Source organism: Symphodus melops, assembly GCF_947650265.1.
Source record: "Symphodus melops genome assembly, chromosome: 18".
NCBI classification, from domain to species: Eukaryota; Metazoa; Chordata; class Actinopteri; order Labriformes; family Labridae; genus Symphodus; species Symphodus melops.
In genome coordinates, this window is record NC_136708.1 from 330,461 (window position 1) to 355,460 (window position 25,000).

General features: G+C 42.8%; 1 protein-coding gene and 1 long non-coding RNA gene across 2 annotated transcripts in view; both read left to right on the top strand.

Moving 5' to 3' along the window:
• The window catches only part of LOC306839936, a 2,455-nt gene extending 825 nt beyond the window's left edge, over window positions 1–1,630 (top strand). The window contains exons 2-3 of the long non-coding RNA XR_013781273.1: window positions 1,538–1,579; window positions 1,611–1,630. This is a non-coding gene — a long non-coding RNA (uncharacterized lncRNA). The remainder of the gene's footprint in view (window positions 1–1,537; window positions 1,580–1,610) is intronic.
• Window positions 1–25,000, top strand: part of LOC306839909 (regulating synaptic membrane exocytosis protein 2-like) — a 51,819-nt gene that overhangs the window by 22,890 nt on the left and 3,929 nt on the right. The window contains 12 exon segments of the mRNA XM_079368856.1: window positions 4,073–4,240; window positions 5,082–5,191; window positions 6,112–6,618; window positions 9,767–9,808; window positions 9,989–10,027; window positions 13,054–13,076; window positions 13,152–13,225; window positions 14,333–14,482; window positions 14,624–14,796; window positions 17,761–17,896; window positions 18,032–18,144; window positions 24,140–24,241. Coding sequence (XP_079224982.1) covers window positions 4,073–4,240; window positions 5,082–5,191; window positions 6,112–6,618; window positions 9,767–9,808; window positions 9,989–10,027; window positions 13,054–13,076; window positions 13,152–13,225; window positions 14,333–14,482; window positions 14,624–14,796; window positions 17,761–17,896; window positions 18,032–18,144; window positions 24,140–24,241 — 1,637 coding nt within the window.

Genomic DNA, 25,000 nt, shown 5'->3' on the forward strand with positions numbered 1-25,000 from the left:
TTCTCTCAAACATTGTTCATAAATCTGTCTAAAGGTGTGATAGTGAGCACTTTTGCTTTGCTGAGACAATCCATCCCACCTCACAGGTGTGCCACATCAAGATGCTCATCAGACACCATGATTAGTGCACAGGTGTACCTTATACTGCCCACAATAAAAGGCCACTCTGAAATGTGCAGTTTTGTCTCACAGCAAAATGCCACAGATGGCGCAAGCATTGAGGGAGCGTGCAATTGGCATGCTGACAGCAGGAATGTCAACCAGATCTGTTGCTCGGGCATTGAATGTTCATTTCTCCACCATAAGCCGTCTCCAAAGGCGTTTCAGAGAATATGGCAGTACATCCAACCGGCCTCACAACCGCAGACCACGTGTAACCACACCAGCCCAGGACCTCCACATCCAGCAGGTTCACCTCCAAGATCGTCTGAGACCAGCTACTCAGACAGCTGCTGAAACAATTGGTTTGCATAACCAAAGAATTTCTGCACAAACTGTCAGAAACCGTCTCAGGGAAGCTCAACTGCATGCTCGTCGTCCTCATCGGGGTCTTAACCTGACTCCAGATCGTCGCCGTAACAGACTTGAGTGGGCAAATGCTCACATTCGATGGCGTCTGGCACGTTGGAGAGGTGTTCTCTTCACGGATGAATCTCGGTTTACATTGTTCAGGGCAGATGGCAGACAGCGTGTGTGGCGTCGTGTGGGTGAGCGCTTTGCTGATGTCAATGTTGTGGATCGAGTGGCCCATGGTGGTGGTGGGGTTATGGTATGGGCAGGCATCTGTTATGGACGAAGAACACAGGTGCATTTTATTGATGGCATTTTGAATGCACAGAGATACCGTGATGAGATCCTGAGGCCCATTGTTGTGCCATACATCCATGAACATCACCTCATGTTTCAGCAAGATAATGCACGGCCCCATGTTGCAAGGATCTGTACACAATTCTTGGAAGCTGAAAATGTCCCAGTTCTTGCATGGCCAGCATACTCACCGGACATGTCACCCATTGAGCATGTTTGGGATGTGCTTGACCGGCGTATACGACAGCGCGTACCAGTTCCCACTAATATCCAGCAACTTCGCACAGCCATTGAAGAGGAGTGGACCAACATTCCACAGGCCACAATTGACAATCTGATAAACTCTATGCGAAGAAGATGTGTTGCACTGCATGAGGCAAATGGTGGTCACACCAGATACTGACTGGTTCTGAGTCCCCAGACCCTCAATAAAGCAAAAACTGCACATTTCAGGGTGGCCTTTTATTGTGGACAGTCTAAGGTACACCTATGCACTAATCATGGTGTCTGATGAGCATCTTGATGTGGCACACCTGTGAGGTGGGATGGATTGTCTCAGCAAAGCAAAAGTGCTCACTATCACACATTTAGACAGATTTATGAACAATGTTTGAGAGAAATGGTAATATTGTGTATCTGGAATGAATTTTAGATCTTTGAGTCCATCTCATGACAAATGGGAGCAAAAACAAAAGTGTTGCGTTTATATTTTTGTTGAGTGTATGTACAGGTGAGTTTAAGTATGCACATGTGTCTATAAGTATGGACAGGTGTCTATAATTATGGACAGGTGGGGGATACAGAGCTGGACTCTCTGGTGAGGAGGCTCTGTGGTGGGTACAGAGCTGGACTCACTGGTGAGGAGGGCCGGCTCTGTGGTGGGTACAGAGCTGGACTCACTGGTGAGGAGGGCCGGCTCTGTGGTGGGTACAGAGCTGGACTCACTGGTGAGGAGGGCCGGCTCTGTGGTGGGTACAGAGCTGGACTCACTGGTGAGGAGGGCCGGCTCTGTGGGGGGTACAGAGCTGGACTCACTGGTGAGGAGGGCTGGCTCTGTGGTGGGTACAGAGCTGGACTCACTGGTGAGGAGGGCTGGCTCTGTGGTGGGTACAGAGCTGGACTCACTGGTGAGGAGGGCTGGCTCTGTGGTGGGTACAGAGCTGGACTCACTGGTGAGGAGGGCCGGCTCTGTGGGGGGTACAGAGCTGGACTCACTGGTGAGGAGGGCCGGCTCTGTGGTGGGTACAGAGCTGGACTCACTGGTGAGGAGGGCCGGCTCTGTGGTGGGTACAGAGCTGGACTCACTGGTGAGGAGGGCCGGCTCTGTGGGGGGTACAGAGCTGGACTCACTGGTGAGGAGGGCTGGCTCTGTGGTGGGTACAGAGATGGACTCACTGGTGAGGAGGGCTGGCTCTGTGGTGGGTACAGAGCTGGACTCACTGGTGAGGAGGGCTGGCTCTGTGGTGGGTACAGAGCTGGACTCACTGGTGAGGAGGGCCGGCTCTGTGGGGGGTACAGAGCTGGACTCACTGGTGAGGAGGGCTGGCTCTGTGGTGGGTACAGAGCTGGACTTACTGGTGAGGAGGGCTGGCTCTGTGGTGGGTACAGAGCTGGACTCACTGGTGAGGAGGCACTGTTGACCTCAGAGTCAGCCCCCAGTTGGACACTTTAATGCATATTGATAGTCACCTTACTGAGCACAGGTCACTTTAATGATAATCACCCTAATCATGTCTGGTTTCATCCTACTGATGTGTTATGCTACATCTGTAATGGTTGACATGATCACCCTAACTAGGTCAAGTTTCACTCTATTGTCTTCAACACTTAATGCTAATCTGCTCCTCAATAGTTGGGTACTTTAATGATAATCACCCTAATCACTCCTGGTTTCACCTTATTGTTTTGGACACTTAATGCTAATCACTGCTCCTTTATGTTGCTGAGCACTTAAATGGCCCAGTCTGCATCCCTGCATTGACTGTTTAATGACTGTACTCACACCTCTGGCACTACCTCAAACACCTCTGTACATGCACATGGAACTAGTTTCTAGAAGGTCAGCACTTCTCTATAGCACTATCTATCTATCTATCTATCTATCGATCTATCGATCTATCTATCTATCTATCTATCTATCTATCGATCTATCGATCTATCTATCTATCTATCTATCTATCTATCTATCTATCTATCTATCTATCTATCTATCTATCTATCTAACCGCGTGTCAGCCGCCTCAATCCTGCTCTCAGCCTCTTCCAGCCGAGCACTAGTTTTGTTAATTTCTTCCCGAATCGCTTTCAGCTGCTGACTGTTGTCCTCTCTAAACTCTCTCAGTTCTTACAATATGAGGTCTCCGCTCTCTCTTTGACCTGTTTTGAGCTGTGAATGTGCGACCACGAGGGTTCAGACCGCTGAACGACCACGAGGGTTCAGACCGCTGAACGACTACGAGGGTTCAGACTACTGAACGACCACGAGGGTTCAGACCGCTGAACGACCACGAGGGTTCAGACTACTGAACGACCACGAGGGTTCAGACCGCTGAACGACTACGAGAGTTCAGACTACTGAACGACCACGAGGGTTCAGACCGCTGAACGACTACGAGGGTTCAGACCGCTGAACGACTACGAGAGTTCAGACCGCTGAACGACTACGAGAGTTCAGACCGCTGAACGACTATGAGAGTTCAGACCGCTGAACGACTACGAGAGTTCAGACCGCTGAACGACTACGAGAGTTCAGACCGCTGAACGACCACGAGGGTTCAGTCTACTGAACGACCACGAGGGTTCAGTCTACTGAACGACCACGAGGGTTCAGTCTACTGAACGACCACGAGGGTTCAGTCTACTGAACGACCACAAGGGTTCAGTCTACTGAACGACCACAAGGGTTCGGTCTACCAAACGACCATGAGGGTTCAGACTACTGAACGACCACGAGGGTTCAGACCGCTGAACGACCACGAGGGTTCAGACCGCTGAACGACCACAAGGGTTCAGACTACTGAACGACCACGAGGGGAAGGGCTCTCATTTAAATGTCCATATTCTTCTTTTGTGATTGATTTCCTTTGTGTGCCTTGAACTTCCTGTCCACCTGCTTTGCAGCTCTCCAGATATGACAGGCTGACAGTTGTTGATGTGTCCTTTTCCGGTTGTCATGGAGATGTCATATCACTAACTAACCCCTACTCTAGGTGCAAAGTTCAGTTGTCACACTGAAAGTGGGTAATGGTTGTCATGGTGATGTGCAGGTTTAGTCGTGGCATGGACCGGCGGGATTACTATTGTCGCTCTCGCTCAGCTGACCAGAGAGCAATGGCCGACCGACCCATCTACACCCGTTCCCACTCCACTGACCGAGCTGACTCCGCTCATTTGAGATCCAGACACTCTGCCCCCCCCTCACCTGCTCTAACCAGGTGACCTGCAGCCGACCAATGAGAGATAACGGCTCTGTATGACTCTGTGAGATGGAAATGGTTCCATCGAAAGAAGCATGTTTTCTCTGTGAACATTGACTGATCTCCTAATGACATCACACTGCAACCTACATCCGCCTGCCTGCCTGCCTGCCTGCCTGCCTGCCTGCCTGCCTGCCTGCCTGCCTGCCTGCCTGCCTGCCTGCCTGTCTGTCTGTCTGTCTGTCTGTCTGTCTGCCTGCCTGCCTGCCTGCCTGCCTGCCTGCCTGCCTGTCTGTCTGTCTGTCTGTCTTCTTCACTCAAGTTAAATTGATTACTCAGCATGCTGGTGATGGTTTGTTTATTGTTTAGCTGATGTTGATATTTGTTTGATGTTGTTCAGCTGGTGACAAAACTGCAAACATGAAGGATGATTCCTTTTTTAGCTAAGACAGAAAACTGAGTTTGGCATTGATGCGGCGCCATCATGAGATTATTTGAGCTGCATACATGTGAGCAGAGGCGGAGCCTGCAGGATGGAGCTAGTGACAGAGCAGGGATGGACACGGAGGACAGGAAGCAGAACTGAAAGACAGCTTCTCATTGGTTTAAAACAGTGACTGCAGTCGATCTGTTTATATGTCTGATTGGCTCTGCTGTGATGCTAACAGTAAATAGCAATGCATTAGCTTCAGGTTTCACCCTCAGAGACGTTAGCTCCCCCTGTTACCATAGCGACAGTGTCCTGTGACCACAGATAGCATTTAGAGACACTAGCTTTTTACACTGTAGCGTAGCCTACCTTAGCTAACAGTAGAGACATGTTTATGCTCTGAGCTTTGATCCTATTATCATCCAACAGGGTAAACCCGCGATGTGGATCAACTCAAACAAGTCCATCGGGATCACCGATATGCAGAAACAGAGGACGCCAGTTGCCTATTGTCCCACCACAAGGACCTCCGGACAGAAGTACGTCTCTTTGCCTGTGACAGGTCACCCTTCAACAGCCAATCATCTGTTGGCACTGATCTAATGCGTGCAGAGCAGGAGAGTAACATCCATCAAGTTCATGACCGCCTCACCAGGTTACTAATAAAAACTCATGACGCAGAGATACATGTGGAAGTTATCTCTGTCCTCTCTGCATTCTGTCAGGAGATCCTCAGAGAGGTCTCATATCTGTGTGTGAAGAAGAAACAGCTGTGAGGGTGAATATAGAATATAGACATGTGTCATCAGCATAAACACTGACTCTAACTTACTGAAGGGATTTCTGCTACTGAGCGATACACTGACTCCTTCAGGTGAAACTAATAACAAACTCACAGCTTCCATTTCCCAGCATACTTTGGGGCAAACCATACGTTATGTTAAGTCTTCTTTCACACTGCTACCTGTTCTCAGGAAAACCAGAGAAAGAAAAAAATGGTACAAGTTGAAGAATATTCTGTCTTTAATTTACAGTGAAGCAGAGCTGAGGTTCTAACAGTGTTTAGCTGTGAGACCGTTAGCATTCAGCAGCTCTGTTAAGAAGAGCAACGAGATATTAGACAAATTGTAACACCCAAATTTCTCCCATTGGGTGATCAATAAAGATTATCCTTATCCTTAAATTCGACACATACACTCGGTAAGATTTGAGATTGTGTAGTGAGTGGTGTTAACAAACAGAGGTTACTGTTGTTGGAGTCTCTGAGGACAGAAGAGTCCAGCTCTGTCCTCGCTGATGTAAACACCCTCCTGAATGACTGAAGCCAACACACACGCCAAGAAGAATCAGTAGCATTAGTTTATATGGTGAGCTCAGGATGTTAGCCTTAGTGAAGATGAACATATAAAACTGTCACTTCATCTCCGCACACTTTGTCTGTTTTCATCTCTCTGATCAGTTTTGGCCACACCCATCACAGGAGCATCAACCACAGCTCCTCCCAGTCCACATCATCAGGTCCCTCCAACTGGCCTCAAACAAGCCCCCCTCTCTAATCAGCCCCCTCTCATACGAATCCAAGCCCCGCCCCCTACTACTGGCCCAGCTCATCCACCACCTGCTCCTGTCCAAGTGCAAGCCTCACCCCCCGCTCAAGCCCCAGACCAAGCCCCTCCCCCAGCTCCTACAGCTGCCAATACCCCTTCACCTGCTCAATCCCCTGGCCAAGCCCCGCCCCCAGTCCCCAATCAAGTTGAAGCCCCAACCCAACCCCCCACTGCACCACCTGCACAAGCCCCTCCTCCAGCTCCTGTACATGTCCAAGCCCCTCCCCCAGCTCCTGTACATGTCCAAGCCCCTCCTCCAGCTGTTGAAGTTCAATTACAGCCACCTATTGAATCGCCCCCTGCACCAACCCCAACACCTTCACCTGCACCGTCCCCTGTCCCCACTCCACAGACTCCAGGTGTGTACAGCTATATTTATTCAGACATTCCAGTTCAATAGGACAAGAAGAACCAGTAGTACCAGTAGAACCAGTAGGACCAGTAGAACCACAAGGACCAATAGAATCAGTAAAATCAGTAGAACCAGTAGGACCAGTAGAACCAGCAGAACCACAAGGACCAGTAGGACCAATAGAACCAGTAGAACCAGTAGAACCACAAGGACCAGTAGAACCAGTAGAACCACAAGGACCAGTAGAATCAGTAGAACTAGTAGGACCAGTAGAACCAGCAGAACCACAAGGACCAGTAGAACCAGTAGGACCAGCAGAACTAGCAGAACCCATCACCTGTAGGATGTTTTTGTGCAGTTTATTAATCTCATAGAAAAAGACACGCGTGCGCTGGTGGCGCAGCGGTAGCGCGGGCAGCCCATGTATTGAGGCTCAGTCCTCGTGCGGGCAGCCCATGTATTGAGGCTCAGTCCTCGCGCGGGCGGCCCATGTACTGAGGCTCAGTCCTCGCGCGGGCGGCCCATGTATTGAGGCTCAGTCCTCGCGCGGGCGGCCCATGTATTGAGGCTCAGTCCTCGCGCGGGCAGCCCATGTATTGAGGCTCAGTCCTCGCGCGGGCGGCCCATGTACTGAGGCTCAGTCCTCGCGCGGGCGGCCCATGTATTGAGGCTCAGTCCTCGCGCGGGCGGCCCATGTATTGAGGCTCAGTCCTCGCGCGGGCAGCCCATGTATTGAGGCTCAGTCCTCGCGCGGGCGGCCCATGTACTGAGGCTCAGTCCTCGCGCGGGCGGCCCATGTATTGAGGCTCAGTCCTCGCGCGGGCGGCCCATGTACTGAGGCTCAGTCCTCGCGCGGGCAGCCCATGTATTGAGGCTCAGTCCTCGCGCGGGCGGCCCATGTACTGAGGCTCAGTCCTCGCGCGGGCGGCCCATGTATTGAGGCTCAGTCCTCGCGCGGGCGGCCTGGGTTTGTGTCCGGCCTGTGGCTCATTTCCCGCATGTCTCTCCCTGATGTCCGCCTCTATCCACCTTCCTCTCTATAATACAGGCCAAAAATAAATCTTTAAAAAAGAAAAAGGCACCTGATCAGGTAGAAACAGACGTGCACCTGCTTTGACATTCTCACTTCCTGCTCACCTGTGTTCACCTGTCAGCAGAGAATCTGTTTTCCTCTCACACTGTGATCAAGTGACTGGTTCAAGGTTTGATCATGGTCACCTGTTGATGATGATGATGGTCACCTGTTGATGGTGATGATGGTCACCTGTTGATGATGATGATGGTCACATGGTGATGTTGATGATGATGATGATGATGATGATGGTCACCTGTTGATGATGATGATGGTCACCTGTTGATGGTGATGATGGTCACCTGTTGATGATGATGATGGTCACCTGTTGATGATGATGATGGTCACATGTTGATGATGATGATGGTCACCTGTTGATGATGATGATGGTCACATGTTGATGATGATGATGGTCACCTGTTGATGATGATGATGGTCACCTGTTGATGATGATGATGATGATGATGATGGTCACCTGTTGATGATGATGATGGTCACCTGTTGATGGTGATGATGGTCACCTGTTGATGATGATGATGGTCACCTGTTGATGATGATGATGGTCACCTGTTGATGATGATGATGGTCACATGTTGATGATGATGATGGTCACCTGTTGATGATGATGATGATGATGGTCACCTGTTGATGATGATGATGATGGTCACATGGTGATGATGATGATGGTCACCTGTTGATGATGATGATGGTCACCTGTTGATGATGATGATGATGATGGTCACCTGTTGATGATGATGATGGTCACATGGTGATGATGATGATGGTCACATGTTGATGATGATGATGGTCACATGGTGATGATGATGATGGTCACATGGTGATGATGATGATGGTCACATGGTGATGATGATGATGGTCACATGTTGATGATGATGATGGTCACCTGTTGATGATGATGATGGTCACATGTTGATGATGATGATGATGGTCACATGTTGATGATGATGATGGTCACCTGTTGATGATGATGATGGTCACATGTTGATGATGATGATGGTCACATGTTGATGATGATGATGATGGTCACATGTTGATGATGATGATGATGGTCACATGTTGATGATGATGATGATGGTCACCTGTTGATGATGATGATGGTCACATGTTGATGATGATGATGGTCACATGTTGATGATGATGATGGTCACATGGTGATGATGATGATGGTCACCTGTTGATGATGATGATGGTCACATGTTGATGATGATGATGATGGTCACATGTTGATGATGATGATGGTCACATGGTGATGATGATGATGGTCACATGTTGATGATGATGATGGTCACATGTTGATGATGATGATGGTCACATGGTGATGATGATGATGGTCACATGTTGATGATGATGATGGTCACATGTTGATGATGATGATGGTCACATGGTGATGATGATGATGGTCACATGTTGATGATGATGATGGTCACATGTTGATGATGATGATGGTCACATGTTGATGATGATGATGGTCACATGGTGATGATGATGATGATCACCTGTTGATGATGATGATCAAATATGGGATCAAAGAGAATCTGTGACACAATGACCACGAGTCATCTTTTCTTTTTGACCTTTGACCCCTGAGCGTCGCCGTCTAACTCTGAGACACATTAGCTTTCAGAGTGAGATTGTGTAGCAGCTGGCTGAAGCTCCATCGTTAGCTTTATGTTGGTATCCCATTCTGTGGTGTCACACAGTGTACGGAGCTGTGAAATCCCAACATGTGGAGATGCCACACACACACAGCACTGATGTCCCTTGCTGGCTCCGCCCTCTTACAGTGATCCCATATCATCCCATCATCCCTGTGGCACAGCGGTGGGACTGCTTACCCCTCCCATGCTCACAGAGCAGGAGAAACGTCACAGGGACGTTACTATGACACTTATATATGGACTATATGGACAGTTGCTGATGTCTTCTCCACTGTCATTGGTCCCTTTGTATACTGACCCTATACATGGAGATGTATCATAAACATTGTTTTTACATTTGGTCACTCATTCACTCCCTCTTCCTCTCTATGTCTCTCACATTACACCTCACCTGTTGGCTGCAGAGCCTGACAGACGCTCAGCCACACCTGGAGGGACCAGGAAAGGTGAGTGAGGGTCTCAGATGGATTAGATGATGCGCTCTGGTGACAATGGTCAGGTGTTAGTGTCCAGGTGTGTGTAGTGTTGACGGTGTGTGATCCTGCTGGTTTGGTTTGGTTTGAGAAGGATCACCTGAGAAGGTGTCTATAGTCTGACCGATCATCTGTCTCTCTGCTGTGATGCAGAGGTCACATGGGAGGACCAGCAGAAGAAAACAGCCAATGGTACAGTATCTCCTATTTGCCACACCAGCCTTCAGACTGGTAGTCCCACCCCTTCTAGTATTGATGTCAGTGACCTGAACTTTATCAAATACACAGATTTAAAACAAGTGTAGCAGTTAGCCATCCATCTGTCTGTACATCCATCCATCCATCCATCTGTCTGTCTGTCTGTCTGTACATCCATCCATCTGTCTGTCTGTCTGTACATCCATCCATCCATCCATCTGTCTGTACATCCATCCATCCATCCATCCATCTGTCTGTACATCCATCCATCCATCCATCTGTCTGTACATCCATCCATCCATCCATCCATCTGTCTGTCTGTCTGTCTGTACATCCATCCATCCATCCATCTGTCTGTACATCCATCCATCTGTCTGTCTGTCTGTCTGTACATCCATCCATCCATCTGTCTGTACATCCATCCATCCATCCATCCATCTGTCTGTACATCCATCCATCCATCCATCCATCCATCTGTCTGTCTGTCTGTCTGTCTGTACATCCATCCATCCATCCATCAATCAATCAATCAATCAATCAATCTTTATTTATATAGCGTCAATTCATAACAGGCGTTATCTCAAGACACTTTACAAAAGCAGGTAAAGGACCTTACTGTTTGTCTGTTAACATTAACAAAAGAGCAGGTAACAAGACCATGCTCATTGTTATGTTTACATAAAGCAGGTAAAGGACCTTACTGATGGCTATATTACAAGAGCCCAGCTTAATCCATCATGGCGTGGCAAGAAAAAACTTCCTTTTAACAGGCAGAAATCTTCAGCAGACCCGGGCCCATGACGGAACAGCCATCTGCTAAACTGTGCTGGGCTTGAAAATGGGACAAGATGCAGAAAGAAGGATAGGATGGGATATGTTGGGGGGGGGGGGGGGGGGGTCTGGGCAGGCCATCCTCAGGGGGAGGGGGGGGGGGTTGTTTGGGCAGGCCATCCTCACCAACAGTCCCAAGGAACCTAAGAGAGCTCAAGGAACCTAAGAGAGCTCAAAAGGAGAGGTTAGAATACAAAGATAGAGACAAGCTACTGCTTGTCACTATAGACATATCTTATTACTATAAGGTGAGAAAGCTGGGAGAGAAAGAGGGAGAGAGAGATCAGAGATCCTGGTGCCAGTTCCCCCGGTAGTCTAAGCCTATAGCAGCATAACTATGAGCTGGTCCTAAGCCAGCCCTAACTATAAGATTTATCACAAAGAAAAGTTTGAAGTCTATTCTTAAAAGTACCTAGTGTGTCTGCCTCCCGGACCCCGACTGGTAGACGATTCCAAAGGAGCCTGATAACTAAAGGCTCTACCTCCCATAGTACTTTTAGAGACTATAGGCACCACAAGCAGGCCTGCATTCTGGGAACGTCATTTTCTTGATGGATAGTACGGTACAATTAACTCTTTAAGATACGATGGTGCCTGACCGTTTAGAGCTTTGTAGGTGAGCAGAAGGATTTTAAATTCTATTCTAGATTTTATAGGGAGCCAATGGAGAGAAGCCAATACAGGAGTCATGTGGTCCCTTTTCCTCGTTCTAGTCAGAACACGAGCTGCAGCGTTTTGGACGAGTTGGAGGGTCTTTAGAGATTTACCATAGCACCCTGCTAAAATAGAATTACAGTAATCCAACCTGGAGGTAACAAATGCATGAACTAATTTTTCAGCATCATGTTGTGACAGGATCTGTCTGATCTTAGAGATATTACCAAGGTGAAAATAAGCTGTCCTTGAAATGTGTTTAATGTAGGAATCAAAGGACATATCCTGACATATCCATCTGTCTGTCTGTCTGTCTGTCTGTCTGTCTGTCTGTACATCCATCCATCCATCCATCCATCTGTCTGTCTGTCTGTCTGTCTGTCTGTCTGTCTGTCTGTCTGTCTGTACATCCATCCATCCATCCATCCATCCATCCATCCATCCATCCATCCATCTGTCTGTCTGTCTGTACTACTTCTTCTTGTGCAATAACAATGTTATAAGATGTCACCTGATCTTATTTGTATTTTTGTTTTTTTGATTGCATTGCAATATTTATTTACTGGACAATGTGTGCACTAACATTCCCTCCTTATGTGCACTGTGTGCATGTTAGTGTTCATACTGTTTATACAGACTTACATCTTTAACTTACTGCCATTTCAACTGTTCCTTTTTTTTAATGCATATTTTTACTAGCTCTTTAATTGATGCATATTTTTACTAGCTCTTTAATTGATGCATATTTTTACTAGCTCTTTAATTGATGCATATTTTTACTAGCTCTTTAATTGATGCATATTTTTACTAGCTCTTTAATTGATGCATATTTTTACTAGCTCTTGATTATTGTTTTGATGCACTTATATTTGTATCTTTTTTAATTTCTTTGCACTGTGTGATTTTCTTCTGCTATCCTGCTTTGCTGCTGTAATGCTGTAAATGTCTCTGAACTGTCCTGATCATAATCATCCACAATGATTGAGTTCCCATTATTTAAACCACGTAAATGACAAGTCCAAAAATGTTAAATCCATAAAGATCCAAGGACGTTTCAAACAAACTTCTGCTATTTCGCTAATGAGAGCCTTTGTTAAAGGAGGTAGCTCTCCCTGTTCTCATGTTAGTCCCATGACTAACATTGAATTTCTCAGAACATGAATTTGCTGCTTCTATAAATACTTTGATGGGGATTTCTTCATGCACACACTAAGGAGTTGAGGGGCCGAATGATGACATCATCCATGCTAATGATCACATAACGGCTAGTATAGCTAGCATAGCTTCAACCCAGCAGAGTGACATGTTGTTGTTTACTAAGCTGAAAGTTACATTGTCGTGTGTTAAATTGTTCTTTGTTATGTGAGTCATAGTCACTGTTGCTGAAGCTGATTGGTTGTTTAATTCATGCTGTGATGTCACTGTAGTCTTGTTGATTCAGTGACATCACTGTAACTTTGACACTTTTAGTTTAAATAACCAAACTATGAAATCAGAGTGAGGTCATGAACTAATGTTCTGTTGTGTCTCTGCAGGTCTGATGAAGGATCCATTAAAGGTAAGCTGACATCATATCACATGATTATGATATTCCTTGTGATGTCACTTACCTCTACTCTGCCTGTGTCTCTAGATGAGAGACAGTCTGTCCTTTAAATCATCAGACAGTGATGTCAGCGAGATGTCGGCCATGTCCAATGATACACGGTCAGTACCTCAGATAAGGTGACACCAGCAACCAATCACAGAGCAGATATCAGAACGTGTTAACCTGACATGGGGTTCAGTTTACACAGCTGTGACTGCAGCAGCAACACAGAGGTTAAATTCAGTTTGAACTGTCAGAACTTGGCTGTGATAGGTCACTTTATTTCATATTTCATGCAGTCATTATCTACAGGATCCTCTCATAGAGGTGATAGTTGATTACCGTAATAACTCTGGTATATTCATCATCTGTTCAATCAGTGTGACTGATAACAACTCTGATCACCAATCAATATTAAAGGAGCAGTATGTAACTCTGACATCTAGTGTTTAAAATGGGTACTGTAGGTGTGAGAAATTACCTTAGACTTCCTGGAGCCACTAAATCGTCTGAAAGCACAAATGGTGTCAGAGAGCCACAGGAGGGCATCCTCTTCGCAGACAGCACCATACGAATGTAAATGTTATTTCATTATCACAGAGTCACTGTCTCCAGACAGACAGAATACACTAAACTTCAACCAACCATTGTAATGTAAGATCACCATTTGTTTAAGTGTAAGGTCACCTCCCCATATCCCTCTGTATTGTATAAAAGGACTTGTAATGTAAAGGTTAGACAGAAGATGCTCTGCCTCTCCTCCGTGCTGCACGTATTAAATAAGATCTGATTCAAGCGCCGCCGTGAAGTTCTTCTTTTGAGAATTAGCAACTCTCCACCTCGTAAAAGGAGAATTTTCCACGACACAGGCCAGATTCAAAACATTGGAGATCTGTGTCCCCTGCCCCCTCCTCTCTAGAGTTAACTATCTTCACCTTGTCTGTAAAATGTTCTCCTCACTGATTCTGATCTAAATCTTGTAAATAAAAAAATAGGAAAGGCATTTTACTTATTCTGTTTCTGATAGCATGTTAGCATTCTAAAGCTAAATCTAAATGACACTGCAGGCTGCTACTGAATCTTTAAGTATATTAGCATGTACTAGCTAGAGTATAGGAAACATACAATAGCTGTCTTGGTTCTGTTTGCATGTGCTTATTATCTTGTCTCTTGTTGTGTCCTTCTGTCTGCATGCTTCTTTTCTTTCTTCTTATTGGCTGGAACAGTCTGGCGGAGCCTGTTGAAGGCCAATTAGGGGAGTTAGGGGTGGGGTCAGAGGGCACAAAGGAAGTAGCTGGGGAGGCACAAGGCGGGGCAACACTTCAGAAGAATGAATCAGTGGATGAAGGAGAGGAGGTGGAGCCTGAACCTGCAAAGTAAGACTGACTTTTTGTGATAAACAACAATCTTGACCCCGCCCACTTCCTCTGTGTGATGCACTGAAAATCCCCTCAGTTTTTGTCTCACCCCTTAATCTGTTGATAAACAAGTGTGGTTGTGTCCCTCTCTGCCTGCAGGACAGCAGCACCTCTCACCAAGTCATCAAGCGTGGGCGGGGAAATTTGTTCATTAGGAAGAAATGACGACGATGATGATGACAAGAAGCGGCGTTCAAGCTTTGGAGCGAAGATGATGGGAATGGTTGGCTTGGGAAAGAAGAGTCAGAGCGCATCCCAGCTGAACCCAGAGGGTCAGTCCAAATCCAACCACTATTACAAGTTCATCCGGTAAAACCAAAAACTGGAACAGCCAATCTTTACAGAACATATTTACAGTGACAGAACATCTTTACAGAACATCTTAAAAGAACATTTTTACAGAACATTTTTACAGTGACAGAACATTTTTACAGAACATTTTTACAGAACATATTTACAGTGAGAGAACATCTTTACAGAACATCTTAAAAGAACATTTTTACAGTGACAGAACATTTTTACAGAACATATTTACAGTGAGAGAACATCTTTACAGAACATCTTAAAAGAACATTTTTACAGTGACAGAACATTTTTACAGTGACAAAACATCTTTACAGAACATTTTTACAGTGACAGAACATCTTAAAATAACATTTTTACAGAACATTTTTACAGTGACAGAACATCTTAAAATAACATTTTTACAGAACATTTTTACAGTGACAGAACATCTTAAAAGAACATTTTTACAGAACCTTTTTACAGTGACAGAACGTCTTTACAGAACATTTTTACAGTGACAGAACATCTTTACAGAACATCTTTACAGTGACAGAACATCTTTACAGAACATCTTTACAGAACATTTTTACAGTGACAGAACATCTTTACAGAACATTTTTACAGTGACAGATCATCTTAACAGAACATCTTTACAGAACACTTTTACAGTGACAGATGATCTTAACAGAACATCTTTACAGAACATTTTTACAGTGACAGAACATCTTTACAGAACATCTTTACAGTGACAGAACATCTTAACAGAACATCTTTACAGTGACAGAACATCTTTACAGAACATCTTTACAGTGACAGAACATCTTTACAGAACATCTTTACAGAACATTTTTACAGTGACAGAACATCTTTACAGAACATTTTTACAGTGACAGATCATCTTAACAGAACATCTTTACAGAATATTTTTACAGTGACAGATGATCTTAACAGAACATCTTTACAGAACATTTTTACAGTGACAGAACATCTTTACAGAACATCTTTACAGTGACAGAACATCTTTACAGAACATCTTTACAGTGACAGAACATCTTTACAGAACATCTTTACAGTGACAGAACATCTTTACAGAACATCTTTACAGAACATTTTTACAGTGACAGAACATCTTTACAGAACATCTTTACAGTGACAGAACATCTTAACAGAACATCTTTACAGAACATTTTTACAGTGACAGAACATCTTAACAGAACATCTTTACAGAACATTTTTACAGTGACAGAACATCTTTACAGAACATTTTACAGTGACAGAACATCTTTACAGAACATCTTTACAGTGACAGAACATCTTAACAGAACATCTTTACAGAACATTTTTACAGTGACAGAACATCTTTACAGAACATTTTTACAGTGACAGATCATCTTAACAGAACATCTTTACAGAACATTTTTACAGTGACAGAACATCTTTACAGAACATCTTTACAGTGACAGAACATCTTAACAGAACATCTTTACAGAACATTTTTACAGTGACAGAACATCTTTACAGAACATTTTTACAGTGACAGAACATCTTTACAGAACATTTTTACAGTGACAGATCATCTTAACAGAACATCTTTACAGAACATTTTTACAGTGACAGAACATCTTTACAGAACATCTTTACAGTGACAGAACATCTTAACAGAACATCTTTACAGTGACAGAACATCTTAACAGAACATCTTTACAGTGACAGAACATCTTAACAGAACATCTTTACAGAAAATTTTTACAGTGACAGAACATCTTAACAGAACATCTTTACAGAACATTTTTACAGTGACAGAACATCTTTACAGAACATTTTTACAGTGACAGAACATCTTAACAGAACATCTTTACAGTGACAGAACATCTTTACAGAACATCTTTACAGAACATTTTTACAGTGACAGAACATCTTTATAGTCACAGAATATCTTTTTTGTGATCAAATGTTTTTATATTTTGTTTTTAAAAATAAAGGCAAAATTGTACACATCCAATGAGAATGACTGACATCAATAGTCAACACAGAACATACATATACATATAGTATGCACACATAAAATCAATAACAAATAACAAAACAAAATGAAAGAAAGAGGAAAAATGGAAAAATAAATGAATGAATAACAATAATAAATATTCAACCGAAAGTTTTGCAACTGTTCAATCTAAAAGTAGTAATTGAAGCTGTGATTTTGAAATTCTTCATGCAGTCATCATTCAAGAGTAAAACGATGGGTGAAAGGGAATACTTGTTCCTGTAACACACGTGATACTTTTTTACCAAAAAAGCTGTACCTCTGGATAATCCCACGTCATATGTAAATAGGTTCACACTTTATTTCCATTACATAATGTAGAAATGGGTAAAGATGAAATTAGAAGTGTTTTCCAAGAGTAAAATAAAATCTATGGATGAATTTGAAATTGATATTTTGATAATTGTAATTCTGGGATGAGAGAGGCACATTTTCCCACACTCTTTCCCAATTAATGTGCTCCTGCAAGTGCTTTAAATCAAAATTCCAAACCTTGGTCACACTCATTGACCAACCTGTATCTTCCTGAAGTTTCTTCAACATGTCAGCATTATTTCAAAAGCCAAAACAAAGCAGCTTTTCCTTCGGCTTGTTTACTGACTGCAGTATAAACATTTATAAGTTTTAGCTCCGCCTCCTCTGTTTGTGCTCTCCTCTCTGCCACCCCCTAAAGAGGCAGACTAGAAGAAAGGCTTAATTTTTTTATTTTCAAGCTTTTCTTGAATTTAACTAATTAACATGAGCTGAACCAGCCCCTCCTCAGCTCTGATTGGTGGTTGACTGTTTGTTGTCTTAAAGCACTAATGCCTCCCGTAGGTGGGTTTAAGAACTGCAGATATTTAGTCTTCTATCTCTCTCTCTCTCTCTCTCTCTCTGTCTCTGTATTTCACTGGCTCTGTCTTTCCAGAGGAGGAAAAGAAGAAGAAGGTGGTGAGACTTCCTGTCCAGAGGAGTGTAGAGACCGGGTTGGCCATTGAGTTTAAATCACGTTTTACTCGACAGCAGAGCCGAGACCCGGATGCTGATGAACCCAAACCTGGAGCGTACGAAACATTTCCTCCTCCTGCAAATATCGTATTTAAAACTGTATTGCCATTTTCTGCTCTGATGTTTTAGTTTGATTACAACAGATTCTTTATGAACTTCTCGTTTTTAATTCTTTGACTCTATCTCTGCAGCCTGATATTTCCAGGGGTAAAGCTGGCGTCAGACAAACAGTTCACTGGCTTTCTGGAAGGATTAGGCCCTGCCCAGCTGGCTGGACGGCAGACTCTGGCCACGCCCCCTATGGGTAAAGACCAATTAAAATGTATTCATGCTGAACCTGTCCACATTCAATCAATCAATCAATCAATCTTTATTTGTATAGCATCAATTCATAACAGGTGTTATCTCGAGACACTTTACAAACAGCAGGTAAAGGACCTTACTGTTTGTCTGTTAACATTAACAAAAGAGCAGGTAACAAGACCATGCTCATTGTTATGTTTACATAAAGCAGGTAAACATGTTCATTGTTATGTTTACATAAAGCAGGTAAACATGTTCATTGTTATGTTTACATAAAGCAGGTAAACATGCTCATTGTTATGTTTACATAAAGCAGGTAAACATGTTCATTGTTTACATAAAGCAGGTAAACATGTTCATTGTTTACATAAAGCAGGTAAACATGTTCATTGTTTACATAAAGCAGGTAAACATGCTCATTGTTTACATAAAGCAGGTAAACATGCTCATTGTTTACATAAAGCAGGTAAACATGCTCATTGTTATGTTTACATAAAGCAGGTAAACATGCTCATTGTTTACATAAAGCAGGTAAACATGTTCATTATTTACATAAAGCAGGTAAACATGCTCATTGTTTACATAAAGCAGGTAAACATGCTCATTGTTATGTTTACATAAAGCAGGTAAACATGCTCATTGTTTACATAAAGCAGGTAAACATGCTCATTGTTTACATAAAGCAGGTAAACATGTTCATTGTTTACATAAAGCAGGTAAACATGTTCATTGTTTACATAAAGCAGGTAAACATGCTCATTGTTATGTTTACATAAAGCAGGTGAACATGTTCATTGTTTACATAAAGCAGGTAAACATGCTCATTGTTATGTTTACATAAAGCAGGTAAACATGTTCATTGTTTACATAAAGCAGGTAAACATGCTCATTGTTTACATAAAGCAGGTAAACATGTTCATTGTTTACATAAAGCAGGTAAACATGCTCATTGTTTACATAAAGCAGGTAAACATGCTCATTGTTTACATAAAGCAGGTAAACATGTTCATTGTTTACATAAAGCAGGTAAATATGTTCATTGTTATGTTTACATAAAGCAGGTAAACATGCTCATTGTTTACATAAAGCAGGTAAACATGTTCATTGTTTACATAAAGCAGGTAAATATGTTCATTGTTATGTTTACATAAAGCAGGTAAACATGTTCATTGTTTACATAAAGCAGGTAAACATACTCATTGTTTACATAAAGCAGGTAAACATGCTCATTGTTTACATAAAGCAGGTAAACATGTTCATTGTTTACATAAAGCAGGTAAACATGTTCATTGTTTACATAAAGCAGGTAAACATGCTCATTGTTTACATAAAGCAGGTAAACATGCTCATTGTTTACATAAAGCAGGTAAACATGTTCATTGTTTACATAAAGCAGGTAAACATGCTCATTGTTATGTTTACATAAAGCAGGTAAACATGTTCATTGTTTACATAAAGCAGGTAAACATGCTCATTGTTTACATAAAGCAGGTAAACATGCTCATTGTTATGTTTACATAAAGCAGGTAAACATGTTCATTGTTTACATAAAGCAGGTAAACATGCTCATTGTTTACATAAAGCAGGTAAACATGTTCATTGTTTACATAAAGCAGGTAAACATGCTCATTGTTTACATAAAGCAGGTAAACATGCTCATTGTTTACATAAAGCAGGTAAACATGTTCATTGTTTACATAAAGCAGGTAAACATGTTCATTGTTTACATAAAGCAGGTAAACATGTTCATTGTTATGTTTACATAAAGCAGGTAAACATGCTCATTGTTTACATAAAGCAGGTAAACATGCTCATTGTTTACATAAAGCAGGTAAACATGTTCATTGTTTACATAAAGCAGGTAAACATGCTCATTGTTTACATAAAGCAGGTAAACATGCTCATTGTTATGTTTACATAAAGCAGGTAAACATGTTCATTGTTTACATAAAGCAGGTAAACATGCTTATTGTTTACATAAAGCAGGTAAACATGTTCATTGTTATGTTTACATAAAGCAGGTAAACATGCTCATTGTTTACATAAAGCAGGTAAACATGCTCATTGTTTACATAAAGCAGGTAAACATGTTCATTGTTTACATAAAGCAGGTAAACATGTTCATTGTTTACATAAAGCAGGTAAACATGCTCATTGTTTACATAAAGCAGGTAAACATGTTCATTGTTTACATAAAGCAGGTAAACATGCTCATTGTTTACATAAAGCAGGTAAAGGACCTTACTGATGGCTATGTTACAAGAGCTCAGCTTAATCCGTCATAGCGTGGCAAGAAAAAACTTCCTTTTAACAGGCAGAAATCTTCAGCAGACCCGGATCATGACGGAACAGCCATCTGCTAAACTGTGCTGGGCTTGAAAATGGGACAAGATGCAGAAAGAAGAATAGGATGGGGGGGGGGGGGGGGGGCAGGCCATCCTCGTGGGGGGGTGTTTGGGCAGGCCATCCTCACCAACAGTCCAGAGGAACCTAAGAGAGCTCAGGAGCTCCCAGAAAAAAGGAGAGGTTAGAATATAAAGACAGAGACAAGCAGCAATAAGATATGAAAGCTGGGTGTGGCGGGGTTCTCTTATTACACACCCGAAAAGAAAGTTTGAAAAAACACACAGGCGTAGTCGAAGACTGTGTTTGGTGGATTTATTCTTCACCGGCCTCCACAAGTGCACAATATTTACAAAAAAATGTGAAAAATCCAAAACAAAAAAAAAATAGAAAAAAAAATATTTACAAAAACAATATTTACAGCACAAATCTCCAACATGAGTAGTTCAAAAAAAAACATTCGTCCTCGAGATGTTACCTTCTCTGTAACTTGCCTTCTCTGTCCTGAAGGTCCCACACAGCCTTCCTTTTAAAGGAAAAAACCCCTCCCACCGGGCATTATGATTCGTATATTTCTAAATCACGTGGTTGTGATTGGGCGCCACGTCCACCTATTTACCTGGCGGAAATGTACCGCCTCTGTTTCATCCGAACGGGACGCCACGGAGCGTGCATCCAACGCCCTGAATGGTGATTTAAATGTATGAGACCCTTGGTCGCGCTATGGAACGGGAAGGGAAAGGAGGAAGATGATATGTTTAATTGCGTGATAAGGAGCATTGGCAGAGGGGAAAGTTTGGTGCGCGTGTGTGTGTGGCAGTGTACGTGTCCGCGTGTGTGTTGGTGTGTGCGTCTACACTCCGTGATGGAGCCGCTCCGTCACACTGGGAGAGAGAGAGAGAGAGAGAGAGAGATAAGAGATCCTGGTGTAGTACGGTACAATTAACTCTTTAAGATACGATGGTGCCTGACCGTTTAGAGCTTTGTAGGTGAGCAGAAGGATTTTAAATTCTATTCTAGATTTTATAGGGAGCCAATGGAGAGAAGCCAATACAGGAGTCATGTGGTCCCTTTTCCTCGTTCTAGTAAGAACACGAGCTGCAGCGTTTTGGACGAGTTGGAGGGTCTTTAGAGATTTACCATAGCACCCTGCTAAAATAGAATTACAGTAATCCAACCTGGAGGTAACAAATGCATGAACTAGTTTTTCAGCATCATGTTGTGACAGGATCTGTCTGATCTTAGAGATATCACCAAGGTGAAAATAAGCTGTCCTTGAAATTTGTTTAATGTAGGAATCAAAGGACATATCCTGATCAAACAGAACTCCTAGGTTCCTAACAGTGGTACTAGAGGCTACGCTAATACTACTAAGGGCCGTCATATCATCAGAGAAAGTCTCTCTAAGGTTCTTAGGTCCAATCACTAGAACTTCAGTCTTGTCTGAGTTAAGCAGTAAGAAGTTTCTGGTCATCCAGGTCCTGATGTCCTTGAGGCTTCTAGTTTATGAAGCTGGTTGGTGTCTTCTGGCTTCATTGCTATGTAGAGCTGAGTATCGTCTGCATAGCAATGAAAGTTTATGGAGTGTTTTCTCATAATACTACCGAGAGGAAGCATCTATAATGTAAAGAGAATCGGACCAAGCACTGATCCTTGAGGCACTCCATGGCTAACTTTGGTCTACATAGAGGACTCATCATGAACACACTGAGACCTGTCTGATAAATAGGATCTAAACCAACTTAGAGCAGTCCCTGTAACTCCAAGTCATTGTTCTAGTCCCTGTAACTCCAAGTCATTGTTCTAGTCCCTGTATCTCCAAGTCATTGTTCTAGTCCCTGTAACTCCAAGTCATTGTTCTAGTCACTGTAGCTCCAAGTCATTGTTCTAGTCCCTGTAACTCCAAGTCATTGTTCTAGTCCCTGTAACTCCAAGTCATTGTTCTAGTCCCTGTAACTCCAAGTCATTGTTCTAGTCCCTGTAACTCCAAGTCATTGTTCTAGTCCCTGTAACTCCAAGTCATTGTTCTAGTCCCTGTAACTCCAAGTCATTGTTCTAGTCTCTGTAACTCCAAGTCATTGTTCTAGTCCCTGTAACTCCAAGTCATTGTTCTAGTCTCTGTAACTCCAAGTCATTGTTCTAGTCTCTGTAACTCCAAGTCATTGTTCTAGTCCCTGTAACTCCAAGTCATTGTTCTAGTCCCTGTAACTCCAAGTCATTGTTCTAGTCCCTGTAACTCCAAGTCATTGTTCTAGTCCCTGTAACTCCAAGTCATTGTTCTAGTCTCTGTAACTCCAAGTCATTGTTCTAGTCCCTGTAACTCCAAGTCATTGTTCTAGTCTCTGTAACTCCAAGTCATTGTTCTAGTCTCTGTAACAGGATGTGATGGTCGATGGTGTCAGAAGCAGCAGTCAGACCTAACAGGACGAGCACAGATAGAAGTTCCCTGTCTGAGACTAACAGAAGATCATGTGTTACTCTAACTAGTCTAGTTCTATGCTAAACTCTAAATCCAGACTGGAACTCCTCTAACAGGCTGTTGTCATGGAGACAGTCACACAGCTGATTAGCTCCCACTCTCTCTAAGATCTTAGAGATAAAAGGAAGGTTAGATATAGGTCTATAGTTAGCTAGAGTTCCTGAATCAAGAGTAGGCTTTTTAAGGAGCGGTTTAATTACAGCTACTTTAAATGACTGGGGTACATAACCTGCTGCTAAAGATATATTGATCATATCTAGTATGGAGCTGCTAACTAGAGGAAAGACTTCCTTAAACAACTTGGTTGGGATTGGATCTAAAAGACAAGTTGACGGTTTAGACGCAGAAATAATCGAGTTTAGTTCTGCGAGGTTAATTGGAGAGAAACAGTCGAGGTTAGTATCAGAATTTGGAGCCGTTTCTGCCAAATCGAAAATATAGGAGGAATCTGCACTAAGTAAAGGTAGTAAGTTGCTAATTTTGTCTCTAATGTTTAGAATTGTATCATTAAAAAAGCTGCTGAAATCATTACTGCTAAGGGCTAAAGGAATAGATGAATGAACTATGACTCTCTGTCAGCCTGGCTACAGTGCTGAAGAGGTATCTATGGTTGTTTTTATTTTCTTCAATAAGAGACGAGTAATAGGCCGTGCGGGCCGGCCGTAGAGCTTTCATATATCTATTATGACTATCTGGACAAATTAAACGAGATTCTATCGTTTTGGTGGAGCGCCAAATTCTTTCACATTTACGTGACGTTAGTTTTAGAGTACGGGTTTCTAAGTTGTACCATGGAGCTGATCTCTGTCGTTTGATTGGCTTCTGTTTTAGGGGAGCGATTGAATCCAGAGTAACTCTAAGTGAATCCACCGCACTATCTACAAACTGATCTAGCTGAGAGGGACTAAAGTGATTATAGGAGTTTTCAACTAGGTTAGGGGATGGAACAGAAACAAAGGCAGCTGAAATAACTTCCTTAAATTTAGCTACAACATCATTTAAACTTCTAGAGAGCACTTTTTTATTAAGAGGAGTTAAGGTTGGTAAAAAGAAATCAAAAGTTATTAGGAAATGGTCTGATATCAGACATTGTAACCAGTCCACCTGTAAACACACCCTTCCCTTCTGTGACATCACTTAACGAAGCTCCTCTGATTGGCTGTGTTGTGATCAGGTGACATCCAGATCGGGATGGTGTACAGGAAGGAGCGTCTGGATGTGGAGGTCATTCGAGCCCGGGGGCTCGTGGGAAAGCAAGGCAATAAGAACACCCCAGGTGAAAAAATATATACTACACACAAACACACAATCATACTACACACACAATCATACTACACACACAATCATACTACACACATACACATAAACACACAATCATACTACACACACAATCATACTACACACAATCATACTACACACAATCATACTACACACACAATCATACTACACACAATCATACTACACACAATCATATTACACACAATCATACTACACACAATCATACTACACACAATCATACTACACACACAATCATACTACACACAATCATACTACACACAATCATACTACACACAATCATACTACACACAATCATATTACACACAATCATACTACACACACAATCATACTACACACACAATCATACTACACACAATCATACTACACACAATCATACTACACACACAATCATACTACACACAATCATACTACACACAATCATATTACACACAATCATACTACACACAATCATACTACACACAATCATACTACACACACAATCATACTACACACAATCATACTACACACAATCATACTACACACACAATCATACTACACACACAATCATACTACACACACAATCATACTACACACACAATCATACTACACACAATCATACTACACACAATCATATTACACACAATCATACTACACACACAATCATACTACACACACAATCATACTACACAAAATCATACTACACACAATCATACTACACACACAATCATACTACACAAAATCATACTACACACAATCA